The 17,278-nt window shown below is 39.2% G+C and overlaps 1 protein-coding gene across 2 annotated transcripts in view; it reads left to right on the top strand.

The window, feature by feature from the left end:
* gckr (glucokinase (hexokinase 4) regulator) overlaps nt 1-17,278 on the top strand; it is an 87,650-nt gene that overhangs the window by 47,555 nt on the left and 22,817 nt on the right. For both annotated transcript variants that reach the window (XM_061984973.2, XM_061984972.2), the window contains exons 3-7: nt 8,842-8,921; nt 10,045-10,194; nt 10,265-10,333; nt 10,399-10,467; nt 13,154-13,227. In XM_061984973.2, the coding sequence (XP_061840957.1) occupies nt 8,907-8,921; nt 10,045-10,194; nt 10,265-10,333; nt 10,399-10,467; nt 13,154-13,227 (377 nt within the window). In that variant the 5' untranslated portion in view covers nt 8,842-8,906. The remainder of the gene's footprint in view (nt 1-8,841; nt 8,922-10,044; nt 10,195-10,264; nt 10,334-10,398; nt 10,468-13,153; nt 13,228-17,278) is intronic.

Here is a 17,278-nt window from a genome sequence, read left to right as displayed (position 1 = left end):
GTGCCAGCTAGGTGCGGCCCATGCCCGGTCCTGTCCCGTCGCCGCGCCCTCTAGCGGAGAACAACTTCAGCCCTGTGTGACACATCTGCACGCGCATGCGCAGAGCAAGTGCGGGCTTCGAGGAATGACGGAATGTGCTCTGGGGGAAAAACACCTCCACCTGACATTCTAGCCTACGTCATCATCACACGTTTAGCTGTGTGTGAAGGAAAAAAAAAAAAAAATCCCAAAATAGGTTAAGTCAGTGGTTCTTAAACCTTTTTCACCAAGTACCACCATAATGACCAACATTAAAATACAGTAGCATAGTAGGCCTACGTTTTCATTAAAAACAAGGTCGAGGATTTATCTAACAAGTTTATATAGTATTTTTGGCAACAGTGACAATACACACAGTTTGAACAGTAACACTTTGTTTGAATATAGGAAAATAAAACACTGTATTTTAATCAAGTGATTTTTTTTTTTGGCTTACCACTAGATGCAGCCTGCACACCACTAGTGGTACACGTACCGCTATCCAATAGAACATATATAGAAATTATCGTATATTCCATGACATATTTGTCCCCTCTGTTTTTTAGATGTACAAACTTTTGGAGACAAGCCTCTAGGTTGTCATGGCAACCGTAGGTGTGCAGATGATGCTGACACGGTACACGGTTGTCTATCTGCTTTACACATTTGAGTTTTTTTTTTTAGTTTTTAACCACTGTTTTTGCACTGAGTTAAACTGACTTATTTGACACAGATTTTTTAGTAGTGATTTTTATACACTTATTTTTTTCACACTGAATTTTAACAGACTAAATGTTTTAACGCACTAATTTTGCTTACACATTTGTATTCAATGACATTTTCCGCATCATTTGCATGTTTCCAAGAATTCATTAATTCCATCCATCCATCCATTTTCTACCACTTATTACCTTTAGGGTCGCGGGGGGGGGGCGCTGGAGCCTATCTCAGCTACAATCGGGCGGAAGGCGGGGTACACCCTGGACAAGTCGCCACCTCATCACAGGACCAACACAGATTGACAGACAAATTAATTCAATAATTTGCATCATTTTGTCTATGCTTACCACATTATTTTATGGTGGCCTGCCACATCATTTTGTTGGGATTTGCCAAATTATGTTGTGGCTTATTTTGTGACTCACCACTTCATTTTGTTGTGGCCCGCCATATAATTTTATTTTTGCCCGCCACATCATTTTGTTGTGACTCGCCACATCATTTTGTTGTGACTCACCATTTAAATTTGTTATGACTCCCCACATAATTTTTTTGTGATTCACCTTTTAATTTTGTTGTGGCCCGCTATATAATTTTGTTGTGACTCGCCACGTCATTTTGTCGTGGCCCGCCACATCACTCTGTTTTTTAGCTGTACAAACTTTTGGAGACGAGCCTCTTGGTTGTCATGGCGACCGTAGGTGCAGATGATGCTGACACGGTACACGGTTGTCTATCTGCTTTTCACATTTGAGTTTTTTAATTTTTTTTTAGTTTATAACGACCATTTTTGCACTGACTTATTTGACACTGAATTTTTTTTACAGTGATTTTTATACACTTATTTTTTTTACACTGAATTTTAACAGAGGGAATGTTTTAACACACAAATTTTGCTTCCACATTTTTATTCAACGACATTGTCCGCATCATTTGCATGTTTCCAATAATTAATTGATGGGAAATAAATTAAGTCAATAATTTACTTTTTGTGTGCAAAACACCAAATTAAACATACATGTGCGTGGCTGGGATACGAATGCCCGTACCACCATTAACCAGCCCAGCACTAATGATGTGCAGCAGCGGTCACAATGGAAATAAAAGCGAACCTTTGCCAATATTTTCTTATCAGTGACAGAGCAGGAAAGGACTAGGCATACATTTGCGGAAACATTTCAAATAAAGTGGCCTGTCATTCATTTATTGATATTTTATCCTTTTTTTCTCTTTATTACTTTATTGTAATGATTTCACAAAATTATACAATACATTGTCCATTAACATTGCACCCCCCCTTTAAAAAAAAAAAAGAAACACAAAATAATTTCAGTGTATCATATTTTTTTTTAAAACAACTAGAAAATGTTTGTAAGCATAGGTAAGGATGTCATATCTATTTAAATGATGAAATAATGTCCGTTAGGACGAGCATGATCTTTTGTATATCTGTGTTTTTTTGTACCGGTTCTTACTCAGTTACAGTGTGAATGTGAGTATACTATACTTCATTACGAAAATATATAGAATAGCGGCCAAGCCCGTGTATGAAATATTATTTTTATATTTTTATAGATGAATAAATGGCAACAGAGCTCTTCATTGCATGAATTATAACCACTAATATTACTGATACAAACATGAATTATCCAAATGAAACACACTTTAATTCCAGGCCAAATGGTTGACAAACCGGACTCCTCTAACAAGATGAGAAGCACCACTTTTCTCTCGATGAGACTCCTCAGGGGATGTGGTGTGACTCATGCCTGGAAGAACACAAAACATGCAATTAGTCCAATTGTGGTTTTGATGCGCTGGGGACTCGTAAGTGACTGCACTGTATGCAGTAATTAAGACTTTATCTCGGGCCGGTCAAAGACTTTGCTGTTGCATCATTTAGGAAGGAGATGTTCTGGTTGTGTGTAATTGAGATGCTGAGCAGGGGATTCAGGAAAGTTTCATTGTCCTGTTGCCCTTTTTTTACATCTTCTTTTTAGAGTGTCGTCCTGAGAACCTCAGTGCATGTCACTTACAGTTGCACCCACGTCTTCGTCTTCTTCTCTACTTTTTCATTGAAATAGTTCCTCTTCTTCTGCTACGTAGCCAAGATGGCGATTATCGAGGTTGTTAGTGTCCACCGTTTCATACTGAGCATTTCAGTTGAGTCTTGTGTATAAGGGTGTCCCAATCCGATAATGATATCGGTCCAATATGAGCAAAAAACAAGTATCGTATTATTTTTTGTATTTGCCACATTTTGTTGTGACTCGTTTTGTGACTCACCACTTCATTTTGTTGTGGCCCGACACATCATTTTGTTGTGACGCACCACTTCATTTTGTTGTGGCCCGCCACATCATTTTGTTGTGACTCGCCACATCATTTTGTTGTGACTCGCCACTTCATTTTGTTGTGGCCCGCCATATAATTTTATTGTGACCCGCCACATCATTTTGTTGTGACTCGCTACATCATTTTGTTGTGACTCACCACATCATTTTGTTGTGACGCACCACTTCATTTTGTTGTGGCCCGCCACATCATTTTGTTGTGACTCGCCACATCATTTTGTTGTGACTCGCCACATCATTTTGTTGTGACTCGCCACTTCATTTTGTTGTGGCCCGCCATATAATTTTATTGTGACCCGCCACATCATTTTGTTGTGACTCGCCACATAATTTTTTTGTGACTCGCCACATAATTTTGTTGTGGCCCGCAACATCATTTTGTTGTGACTCGCCACTTCATTTTGTTTTGACCCGCCACATCAGTTTTTTGTGACTCATCACTTGATTTTGTTGTGACTCGCTACATCATTTTTTTGTGACTCGCCAACTCATTTTGTTGCGGCCCGCCACATCATTTTGTCGCGGCATGCCGCTCGTTTTATTTTGGCCCATCGTATAATTTTGTCGTGGTCCGCCATATCATTTTGTCGTGACTCGCCACTTCATTTTATTGTGGCACGTCACATAATTTTTTTGTGACTCACTATTTCATTTTGTTGTGGCCCGCCATATCATTTTGTTACGGCACGCCGCTCATTTTATCGTGACACACCACATCATTTTGTTGTGGCCCGCCATATCATTTTGTCATGACTCGCCACTTCATTTTGTCTTGGCCCGCCACATCATTTTGTCGCGGCATGCTGCTCATTTTATTGTGGCCCGTCGTATAATTTTGTCGTGGCCCACCATATCATTTTGTCGTGACTCGCCACTTCATTTTGTCGTGGCCCGTCACATAATGTTTTTGTGACTCACTACTTCATTTTGTTGTGGCCCGCCACATCATTTTGTTTTGAACCGCCACATAATTTTTTTGTGACTCACCACTTCATTTTGTTCTGACTCGCCACATCATTTTGTTTTGGCCCGCCACATAATTTTTTTGTGACTCACCACTTCACTTTGTTGTGGTCCGCCATATAATTTTATTGTGGCCCGCCACATCATTTTGTTCTGACTCGCCACTTCATTTTGTTATGGCCCGCCATATAATTTTTTTGCGGCACGCCGCTCATTTTATTGTGACCCACCGCATCATTTTGTAGTGGCCCGCCATATCATTTTGTCATGACTCAACACTTCATTTTGTCTTGGCCCGCCACATCATTTTGTTGTGGCACGCCGCTCATTTTATCGAGGCCGGCATATCATTTTATTGTGACCCGCCGCTTAATTTTGTTGTGGCCCGCCATATAATTTTCTCATGAATCGCCACTTAATTTTATTGTGGCCCGCTACATCGTTTTGTCTTGGCCCGCCACATCATTTTGTCGCGGCACACCGCACATTTTACGTGGCCTGCCATATCATTTTGTAGTGACTCGCCACTTCATTTTGTTGTGGCCCGCCACATCATTTTGTAGTGGCATGCCGCATCATTTTACTGTGGCCCTCCACTTAATTTTTTGTGACTCACCACTTAATTTTGTTGTGGCCCGCCATATAACTTTGTGGACCGCCACTTCATTTTGTTGTGACTCGCCACATCATTTAATTAAAAAAAATTAAAAAATCTTAATAAAAATCCATGTTCTTTAAAATTTGACAGGAAAATGATGCACATGCAATTGCATATGTTCTACAATTTAATATTATCTGATGTTCCGAGCATTTTTGGGGGGGGGGAGGGGGGTTACCAAAAATAAACACTTCAATGTCTGCTTGTCATCTTCATTTACAAATTCAAAGCAAGTTATCTATCACTCTGTAAATGCTCAACTCTGTTTGGGCCAAAATTCAAGGCTCTGATATATCGTAAGTGGAAAAAGTTGTATCGGGGCACTCCTAGTCTTCACTGTACCATCCGGGTATGGATGGCACTCTGAGTTTTGGTGTACTTAAAATACCAAGTCTAAATATAAGTGTGCAAGTTGAGTCACAGTCCTGTTTTCCAGCAAGGCGCACCTGGAGCTGACTAGCAATCAGCTTACTTCTAAAGCGCAGAGCTCCAGCAGGAGGATGCAGAATTGTTACATTCTTCTGCAGTTCAGTCATTGAGAGAGCTTTACTGCTTTTCTCTGCGGCTTCCATGACACCCACCATGTCTTTCCATCGTCTAGTCAATTACTGCTTCTTCCCTTTTCTGGTATGGTTAGTAGGGAAGGTTTTGCTGCGTTTTCCTGCCTTCACTTCTTGTTCCGTTCCAGCTGCCGGATTTTTAGTTTGAACTATACTGCAGCTATCGATTATTTTAGCAATTGAGTAATCTATTTATTGATTTGTTCGAATAATCGAGTAATCGAATAAAACACACTGTATAGCAGTGCGTCTCAATTATTTGTCTTTCACACCCTCTTAGGAAGAAGCAAACATTTCTTAACATTTCTCTGCTCTTAAATGGAAGGGTACTTTCTTACATTGATTTACAAACCCCAAAACCAGAGAAGTTGGCACGTTGTGTAATTCCTAAATAAAAACAGAATACGATGATATGCAAATCCTTTTCAACTTTTATTCAATTGAATAGACTGCAAAGACAAGATATTTAATGTTCGAACTGAGAAACTTAATTTTTTTTGGAAAATAATCATTAACTTAGAATTTAATGGCAGCAACACATTGCAAAACAGCTGGTACAGGGGCATTTTTTACCACTGTGTTACATGGCCTTTCCTTTTAACAACACTCAGTAAATGTTTGGGAACTGAGGAGACACATTTTTGAAGCTTTTCAGGTGGAATTCTTTCCCATTCTTGCTTGATGTACAGCTTAAGTTGTTCAACAGTAGGTTTTTTTTCTTACCCTCACCCCAGCTTTTACCTATTTCTCACCTTTTTTGTAAGGGCGCCGGAAGTTGGCAGACCCATCAGCGATCCTGTTCTGTCTCTCTGTATTGTTTATCTGCTCTTGAATGGGATTGTGCTGAAAATGTAAATTTTCCCTTGTCACACCTGGGTGAAGTCTGGTCTGAGTTTTGTCTGGTTTCATGTTGTTTTGTCATTTCCTGTTTTATTACTGTCACGACCCAACTAGGACTCTGGACACAGATGCAGGATTACTGAAAACAGTGGTTTATTCTCAGAAGGGGAGGGGTCCAAAACGGGAGAAACAAAACAGGCTATCAAAACAGATCTAATCTGACTACTAAACTAACAAAAATATTAACAACTCAAAACTCTCCGGCTATGGAGGGGAAAAAGGGGTTAAAACAAAAACTAACAAATACAACAAAAAGCGCTCCAACGGAGGCGATGCTAAGAAGCTAATCTTACCTGACAAAAGGTCACAAACAAAGAATCTCCCGTGGATCAAAAGAACAAAAAAAACGTGGCAATGGCTGTAGACAAGGCTGTGGCAAAGGAACACTGGAGGTACGCACAAGACGATACGAAACACTCTGGCACAGGACAGAAGGAGGATGAGACATTTATACACATGAGGGAGGGTGACACAGGTGGGCGCAATCAGGCAATCAGGAAAGACGTCAGACCAGTGAAACAGGAGGAAAGGCAAGTGACCTGAAACGAGAGGGAGAGTCAGCATTTCAAAATAAAACAGAAAATGACAAAACAACATGAAACCAGACAAAACCCAGACCAGGTGTGACAACCCTCGGGTATTAATGAAGTATTTTTGATTCTGATTCTGAAGTAGATTAATGTTGCGTAGATGAAAGTAAGCAGACCGGGTAATGTTGTTTATGTGAGCTTGAAAAAGGAGTGTGGAGGATGACACCCAGACTCTTAACTTGGGAGGTGGGTGAGACGGAGGAATTGCAGAGAGTAACAAACAAGCTGTTGGTTTTGGCTAGAATGGATTTTGTACTTACAAGTAAGATTTCAGTTTTATTGCTATTGAGTTGGAGGAAATTAGACGAAAACCACAGTTTGAGTTCACTGAGGCAGTCTGTAAGGAAGGAAGGAGGAAATGAAGCAGTTGGTTTGGTTGAGACGTAGAGCTGGGTGTCATCCGCATAACAGTAAAAATGTATTTTAAAATTTACGGAAAATATTGCCAAGGGGAAGAATGTAGATGATAAAAAAACAGGGGACCAAGAACAGAGCCCTGGGGCACACACTGTCACTTTTTTTCTTTGAAATATTTTTCCAACTACACACCTGTCCTTATGGACATTGCCACTCTCCATTAGCATGCGTGAAAAGGCTACTTTGTTTGCTTCATCTTGGGTTCAAACCAACCCCTTGATGCAACTTATGTCAACACATTCTCAAGAACTCCCTCTGGGTGCATCTGTTAAAAGCAGCCCCAGAAACCTTGGGATTGTAACCTTGGGATTGTGTTGGATCAGTCAATGTCTTTGGAGGGTCACTGTCATCAACGGACCAAAAACAGTTTTTATCATCTCAGAAATTGTTATGATCCGCTGCCTGGATCATAGTTTGTTTATGTTTTCGATTCACGTGTGTTTTCAGCACCTTGAGTTTTGTTTGTTTCAGTTGCCATGACGGCAGATTCCTTACACCTGCCTCTGGTTAGTGTTCGGGACGTGCACCTGTTGCCCGGGCGCTAATCAGAGGGCTATTTAGTCTTTGCCCTGGCCTCACTCGGCCTGGCTTCCTAATTTGCTTGATGCAACAGTTGACGATTTATATTCCTGCTAGTTTACACGCTAGGCTATTTTTTTTGCTAGCTCCCACGCTAGCCCCTTTGTTTTTGTCTTTAGTGCTATGAGCACGTTTTTGTTTGTTCCCTTTTGATTTAATTCTTAATAAATAATTTTTCCTACCTGTTCGCTGTGTCCGAAGCCGTCTGCATTCCTGGGGGAACAACACGCGCATCATCATGCGCGCCGGTCGTCACAAGAAATATTTCTAAAATGAGAAATTTGTTGTCAAAATTGGATCTCGAAATGATCATTCACGCGTTCATTTTGTCTCGTATTGACTATTGCAATTCTCTTTTCACTTTTTTCAACAAGTCAACGCTAAAGAGACTTCATACTGTACAAAAGCGGCTGCCAGACTTTTGACCGGTGCACTCACAACAGCCCGTACTACCCCCATTTTATCCAGTCTTCATTGGCTTCCAGTTAAATTACGCATTGAGTTTAAAATTTTAGTCCTGACATTCCGTGCATTGCATGGTAGGGCTCCTCAGTACATCACTGACTGGTTATGCCCCTACTCTTCAGGGCGCAGCCTCTGGTCTTCAGGCCAGGGTCTTCTAAAGATCCCAAAAACTTGTTTTAAAATCCGTGAGACCTGGAGACTCTGGAACAATTTGCACCAGTCCCTCTGTGATCTTGACTTTGTTGACACTTTTAAGAAACATTTGAAAACTTCTCTTTTTACTGAAGCTTTAGTTAATGCACCTTTTAACTATCAATTTTAATCCACTTTGTATTCTTTTTATGATGTTGCCTTTGTTGATTTAATTGAATTGTTGTTTTACTTCCATGTTTTGTACAGCGCTTTGTTATTTTATCTGTGAAAAGCGCTTTATAAATAAAATGTTCTTACTTACTTATTTACATTCTGCTCCAACAGATACGAAATGCTCAGTTTTTCCGAGATTAACCAAACAATGTGTTGATTACTGTGCTTATTTGCAGTGGTGTTAATGTGTACTGCGGCATGACAAAACCACTCTTATCACAAAGGTGTTTTTGTGAACTTTGTCACTGCAGAAAGAGCCAGGCGCCGACTTCTTTTCATTCTAAACCCAAACAAAGACTCCTGTTGTCTCTCCACAATGCACGAATGGGAGGTAGGACCATCACAAATCTCAGTAATAATGGCAATTATTTTTAAGGTTACACTCTAAAAACCGCTGGGTTAAAAACTACCCAATTTGGGTAGTTTTCTACCCAGCTGCTGGGTAACTACTGGACCAAACCAACGCTGGGTTAATTTAACCAAGTTCGATGGGTTATATATTCAATCCAAATGCTGGGTCATTATAACTGCAATGCTGGGTCAATTCAACCAAATACCTTGGTTATTTTCAGGTTTTTTGTAGTCCAAATGTCATAATGATTTATGACTCCAACAGGTGGAGGTCATGATGGCATTTTGTAGTTTTTTAAGATGCTGGGTTACTAGTTGGGTCACAAAAAATACCCAACTCCTTAGAAATACCAAAGACTATAAAAATGGGACTTATTACCTCCCTGCTTGGCACTCAGCATCAAGGGTTGGAATTGGGGGTTAAGCCTGTAAGACCCAAATATAGAAAAACCTAAAAAAAAAATTTTTGACTTTTCAGATGTTGTTGTAGGAGGCATTTGATGCAGAAATTGAAGAGTTAAAAAAATGTTTATGTATGTTTTTGACAGACATTTTAGTGAGGGTCAAACCATCATGGCGTACGCGTACCCCCATTTGAGAACCACTGCTCTAGACATTGTAAAAACAACCAAAAAAAATATGAAATACATTTTACTTACTTGAATCTGAAGAATCCAGTACAATGAAACAAATATATGTTGTTCGAAGGAAACCTTGAGAGGTTGTGTGAGTTCATGGCCAGAAGGCGGGACTTATAAACAAATGTACAATCCAATAGCCTTGTGAGACTGAACAATAGGAACCAATGACTATGTAAATGTGGTAAAAAAAATATACAACATCATGTTTTTAGGATGGTTAAAGGTAACGTTGTAATTTTACAACAAGGGGTGTTACTTATGATTCCCGGGCGCGGCCACCGCTGCTGCTCACTGCTCCCCTCACCTCCCAGGGGGTGAACAAGGGGATGGGTCAAATGCAGAGGACAAATTTCAACACACCCGCTCAACCCAGCATTTGGGTATAAACAAAAACACAGCATTTTTAGTGTGTAGTTGAGCTAAACCGAAAAATTACTTTAAACCTGATGCTACTGTTATTAGTTGCCAGATTATGAGCCCTCACTTCCTGTTTCGGAGAAGTCGAACCCACTGACACGGGACATTGACCGGGCTCCAGCCGACGGCATTGTGAGGATGTTGCAGAGCTGCGATGCCGAGATGTTTCGCGGAGAGACAGGAAGCACTTACCAGGTCACTGAGGAAACAGAACAAGGTAGAACGTAGACAGAATCCATTAAAAAGCATATTCATGTTGTTTTAGATGCTCCTGGGTGACGAAATGGTGAAAACCATGATGGAGTTAGCTGGGAAAGTGGAGCTCATCCTCAAGGTTTGGATGTTTGAGGGTTTTCTTCCTGTCAACTGTGACGCGTTCAAACATCCTTTGGTTTCTAGGAACCACAGGACAGCATTATTGTTCTGAGTGGCTGTGGGACCTCAGGTCGACTGGCTTTCCTTGTGGCGGTAAAACATTTTTTTTTTTATTATTCAATATTTTTTCATGCTAATACTAATGGAATCTATGTGTGACCTTTGTCTAATCCCCTCAACTTCCACACACACTTAGGCCATTTTCCCCGATTGAATTTGTCGCCGGGCAGCACTCAAACGTCAGCCGTCAAATCCATCAAATGTGTCCGGGTGATGGGCCTATGATGTTATCAATTTTTGTAAAATCAAAAAGAAAAAAATAAACCTAAACCATGGCACATTTTCCAAAATGTTTAGAATTTTTTGAAAAAGTTGTTTGCGTATTCTTAGGCCAGTGGTTCTCGAACTTTGTTTCACAAACCTCAGAAAAAAGCTCTCCAAATAGCACCATAAAAACCTCAGAAAAAAGCTCTCCAAATAGCACCATAATGTCCAACATTAAACCACAGTAGCGTAGTAGGCTTAAGTATTCATTAGTTCAGTTCATTTATTTATATAGCACATTTAAAAACAACCCCAAGAAGGATAAATCAAATACAGTAGTAAAATGTACCCTAAAATAAGTGCAGAATATATCACCTGAAATACTAAAATGTAATAAATAAATAAAAAAGAATAAAACAAGAAACTTACTGTCTAACTGGATTTGAACGCCAGGGATTAAAAAATATGTTTTTAGCCTAGATTTAAATTGACTCAGAGACTGGGAGGACCTAATAGATAGTGGAAGGTTGTTCCATAGTCTAGACCAGGGGTCGGCAACCCAAAATGTTGAAAGAGCCATATTGGACCAAAAATACAAAAACAAATCTGTCTGGAGCCGCAAAAAATTAAAAGCCATACTACATACAGATAGTGTGTCATGAGATATAAATTGAATTAAGATGACTTAAAGGAAACTATTTGACCTCAAATATACCTACAAATGAGGCATAATGATGCAATATGTACATATAGCTAGCCTAAATAGCATGTTAGCATCGATTAGCTTGCAGTGACCAAATATGTCTGATTAGCACTCCACACAAGTCAATAATATCAACAAAACTCACCTTTGTGCATTCATGCACAACGTTAAAAGTCTGGTGGACAAAATGAGACAGAAAAAGAAGTGGCATAAAACACGTCCTAGAAAGTCAGAGAAAGTTATACATGTAAACAAACTACGGTGAGTTCAAGGACCGTCAAAATTAGTAGGACAAAACGGTGCTCGCCAAATACTCGAATCAGTGAAGCATGTTTAATATAAACACTGTGCTTTATAACAATTAGGGAGGTTTGTGTCATGTTTGTCCTCCTACAGAAACCATATTAAAACAAAATTATTATTTTTTTTCCCCTCATCTTTTTCCATTTTTCATACATTTTTGAAAAAGCTCCAGAGAGCCACTAGGGTGGCGCTAAAGACGGCTCTAGAGCCGCAGGTTGCCGACCCCTGGTCTAGACCCTGCCACTGAAAAGGCTCTATCTCCTCAAGTTTTTAGCCTTGTTTTTGAGACAGCCACGAGGAGCTGGTCTGAAGACCTCAGGGTCCTGCTGGGACAACAAGTCAGAGGTTTTATTTAACCAGTATATTTAATATATTTGGCCTCTGTGACATTACACACAGTTTGAACAGTAACATGGTGCATGAATATAGGAAAATAAAACACTGTACTTTAATCAAGTGATTCTATGGCAGAGCTGGGCAAATATTTTGACTCGGGGGCCACATTGAGAGAAAAAATGTGTCTGGGGGGCCAATGTGTATGTGTGTATAAATGATATATACACATTTATCTGTAAAAATCTGCTGTACAGTATGTGTGTTTGGATCCCTTTTTTCCAGGAACACTAATACCAAAAGTCACAATGTCCGATAGAATTCTAAAAAAGTTATGACAGACCACCTAAAAAAAAAACGGAATGGAATTTTACAGTTTTTTACTGAATGGGACACCCAAAATGTGCATTAAAATAAAGAAAGTGGGATTTACAATATTAACTATGAACAATAAAACACTGAATATTAACAACATATGAACATCGCTCCTCTTTTATTTCTCAGACCAGTTCCTCGATAGTTGTGTATTTTTTACAATCAAGCAAAATACAACAAAAATGTAACAAAAGGCAAAATAGGAATGCAAAGGGTAACAAACACCTGCAATATGATATATTATCACTTTTATGCAGAAATTTGTTTCAACAATCTGCTTCTACATCTGTTCCTGACACACGCGTTCCGGGCTGACTGCTCTGAAAACAAACCCCGCCCACTCCGCTTTGTTCCTCGTCTGAGCTGCTGTGATGTAGATTACCGTAATAACTCGTATAACACTCAAAAGCGTAGATTTCAACCATTGAAACGCTTTCTATAGTTCAAGACTTACGGTAATTTAAAAACAGCACTGCATATTATAATGGCGGCTACAGTTTTGATGTTAAAGGTCTAAAAAAAATTATGTAGAACGTCCAGGGGCCGTATTTTGCCCAGGTCTGTTCTATGGCGTACCACTAGATGAAGCCCACAGTTGGAGAATCAGTCTTAGGCCTGAACTGAACTGTTAAGATTGTCTCAGAAGATGTATCCTGGAGGGAGTAATCAAAGAACAAAATACGCTACCTATTTTTATTTCTCACCCTAATCTGATACATTATAATTTTTCTTGACATTCTGACTCTTCTAAGAGAAGTGTATCGTTGTATTGATTGCATGTTTGTGTGTTTGTGTGTGTAGTCAAGCTTCAACAGAGCACTCAAAGAGATGCGCCGCAGTGAGGTCTACTCATACATCATTGCAGGAGGAGACAGGTGTGTCTGCATAAGTGAAATGTTCACAATACACGCATTAGAGGTGGACAAAATATCGATATGGCAATATATCGCAATACTTTTTCCAACAATATAACACTGATTTTAAATGTCTTAATATGGATTTTGTCACACGGTGAGTGAGTTGCTTGCAGCGTGGCCCCGAGATGTAGAGACGGCAGGCGGAGTGGAGGTAAAAAGTGTATTTAATGAAAAGCTAGTGCAGCTAGGGAGTGCACAGGAAGCCAACATCTATCTAGGTGGCGACAGATAAAAACTATGAGGGGACAGGGCTGGCACACATTCTGTTCGGCAACCAGTAAAAGGTGTGCCCTAATTGCCAATCAGAGACAGGTGAGTGAGGCAGCGCTTAGACCAGATGAGAAGTAGCAGGAAATGAAAGACAAACAGAAAGTAGAGACAAGAAAATTTAGAGCGCTGGAACGGAAATAGCACCACGCGCAGGAAAACCAACACACGTCCAAAAATTGACAGATTTTTTATTTTTAGTATAAACATTTTAAAAATATTTTCTAATAATTATTATTTTTTAACGTCATGTTGTGGGCTGACTCAAGGACGACTTCCGCACCACCGGTGTTTGTGGTGAGCAAGGCAGTACAAGAAGTGGACAGCTTTTTACATTTAAGTCAGGGGTTCTTAATCTTTTTAAACATCGGGGGCAAACTTTTACACCACAATCAAATATTTACACCGAATTAGTCATCCTAGTCTTGATTTTAATCGTATTTAGTAATTATATGCAACCTATTACAGGATAAACCTTACCAAATGATTTGAAAGCATGCCTTAATCACAATGATTATTATCAAGGCTTAGGTCAGGCTGATTACAAAACTAAACACTAACCAAATACATTTCAAAAAAAGGGACTCATAAAAACTGATGAAAACTACATTTACATACAATTACAGAGTGCTAAAGTAAATAACTTCTAACTAAATTAATGATACATATGAACAATATGTTTCTTAAATAAACTGTCAACAAAATTTAAATGCAAATGAAATAGAGCTTCATTAAATTAGTCATCATTTTTGCGCTTAAAGAGGAACTGCACTTTTTATTTGGAAGTTTGCCTATCATTCGCAATCATTATGAAAGACATGACGATGGATGTAATGTTTTTTTTTACATTCTAAATATTAAATAAATGCAATCAAAAGTCAGCTTACAATGGAATTGGAATTCCGCCTATGAAGCCATTAAAAACATCCAAACCCCTCCATTAGGGTTTTATACACCTGAAGTAAGTATATATGTAATGTAGAAATGGGCACATTTATAATAACATTTAATATTTATGTGTTTTGATCATTTTAAGCATATGCGGCGCATTGATTGAAAAAAACGCATCACACCGTTTGCTTTTTTTTTCTCTTTCATCACTATTACTCACTGCAGTCTTCATGAGAGCCAACAAATATAAAACATCACTTACTGTACAAGGTCTGCTGTCATTAGGATGCTGACTGCTAGGATGTTCATATATTAGACTTAAACTTCCTTTTTGTCATTGAACTTTGAACTTTACAGCACAGATAAGAACGAAATTTTGTTACATAAGCTCATGGTCGTGCAGGATAAAAAAGCAATAAGGTGCATATATAAATAAATAAATATAAATATATATATAAAATAAATAAATATATATAAATATATATAAATAAATAAATAGATTACTGTACAGATAAATATATTGCACTTTTTCATATGCATCCACGTTTATAGATGTATGTTATATTGTATTTCTTATTCCAGCGAGTTAATCCATTTTGGGGGGAGTTGAGGGGATAATTTAATTATGATGCGTTCAAGAGTCTTACGGCTTGAGGGAAGAAGCTGTTACAGAACCTGGAGGTTCCTTTTCGGAGGCTGCGGAACCTCTTTCTAGAGTCCAGCAGTGAAAACAGTCCTTGGTGGGGGTGGGAGGAGTCTTTGCAGATTTTCTGAGCCCTGGTCAGGCAGCGGCTTTTTGCGATCTCCTGAATAGGAGATCCCATTTAGATGAAGAATGACTCATCATCCTAACAATATCACTAATACTTGGTCAATGTTCAAGTCACGAAATGTAAATGTTTTGTTGGCGGTTTTTGAATGTTTATTCATCGGATTTTATGGGCGAAATAGAGCTCGCATTGGCTCCAGACGTCTTCTGTTTGATGTCATTACTGCCACGGGTGTTGGAAAAGTGTATTACAACTGAGTTCCGCTGACGCCCATACGGACCACAGGTGAGAAACATACTTTTTTGGCGGCGGTCTAGGGGGCACTAACGACCCAACAATAGGCCCTGGCCCTATGGTTAAGAAACACTGATTTAAGTGTCAAGACACTTTATCCACTTTCCGAACAATTTCCATGAATAATATATAGATCATTTGATATACTTTGTTTTTTTTGCTCAGTTTGTCCAATTAATTATTAATGTACTCTAGTGTACATACGGTATGTACAACTTGTATTCAAAGATTTGTTTTAAATTAATCAGTGAACTATTTATATCAAGGTTCCCCAAATTACGGATCTGTCCCGCCAGTGTCCATGATACAGATACACACACACACATATATATATATATATATATATATATACATATATATATATATATATATTGTGGTACCTGATTCTCACCAAGACACAGGATTGGTTTTGCAGCAAGCCGAAAAGGGCATTTATTGTACAAGTGTTTTTAGGAAGGGCGGGGTATGGAATCAGCAAACTTAAAGTGTCCATTAGTGATGGGTCCGGCAACACCGATGCATCGGCGCATGCGTCGAGCTCATAGAGCGAAACCCTGTGTCGGTGCGCGTACCGCTTTTAGAAAGTCACGTGACCGATCATGAGCTGTTTTGGTCACGTGACCGATACGCGAACTGTGTCGCACTCCGGCCTCCTCTGTGCCCTGTGAGCGGGTCTTTTCTACAGCCGGAGAAATAATAACTAAGAAGAGACGACTGAAGTGTTGATAACAACCAAACTTAACTCCCCCCCCCTCTATATCCCACACCCCGGATTGTAAATAATGTAAATAATTCAATGTATATACTGTGATGATTATCTTGTGTGATGACTGTATTATGATGTTATATATCTGTATCATTAATCAATTTAAGTGGACCTCGACTTAAACAAGTTGAAAAACTTATTGGGGGGTTACCATTTAGTGGTCAATTGTACGGAATATGTACTTCACTGTGCAATCTACTAATAAAAGTCTCAATCAATCAATGAAAGAAATCATCTAAAATTGAATACGTTGGAAAAACTTTTTTTTAAATAAAAATGTGTAAAAAATTAATTTAAAAAAATCCCAGTCCACAAACATCCTCATTCACAACACATGCTCTTAGATTTCCATGTTATTATACATGTTCATATTTTTTGACTGTATCTAAAAAAGATAAAAATATATTTTTATTTAAATGAAGATATGAAATAATCCTAAATGAAATACAATGACTTGGTTTATATTATTGTATATACTAGGTCATAAAATCAGTGTCAGTTGAGTCGGTCCATAGGTTGCCTGTAGGGATTTTTAATGTCCAGTAGATGTCAGTATTTAGTGACACAGTATCAGTACAGTTTTGCAATGTGTCAAAACGCTTCATGACGCCTCATCAACCCATCACTAGTGTCCATTAATAAACATAAATATCTCCCATCTGGGGCTCTCAGTCCTTCACACAGCACACTTCTCTAAAGGTCAAAGGTCATTGCCTATCAAACAAGAGAAAACATAATATCAGAAAACATTTCCCTAATAATGTCATTAATGGGGAAATAGTGGATGTCTCACTTACCGCCTGATGCACCTGCCTTGACACAGAGGAGAGCCAGACCTGAATGAGGCAGAGTTAAGAACAGTTTGTAGCTGGGCCCCACCTGGCCGCACAGCTGGTGGCACTTCAGGCTGATTGAGCAGGTACAGGGGAATGTACCGCCCCTCGATGATGCGGCCAAGGTTGGGGCGTTGTCCTCTGTGTTCCACTCTGCCTCCATGCCCTGGCTCCTCCCCTGTGAGGTG

The sequence above is a fragment of the Nerophis lumbriciformis genome, linkage group LG23 (genome assembly GCF_033978685.3).
Source record: "Nerophis lumbriciformis linkage group LG23, RoL_Nlum_v2.1, whole genome shotgun sequence".
Lineage (NCBI taxonomy): Eukaryota > Metazoa > Chordata > Actinopteri > Syngnathiformes > Syngnathidae > Nerophis > Nerophis lumbriciformis.
Note: the sequence above shows the minus strand (reverse complement) of the source record. Positions and strands in the feature narration are given on the sequence as shown.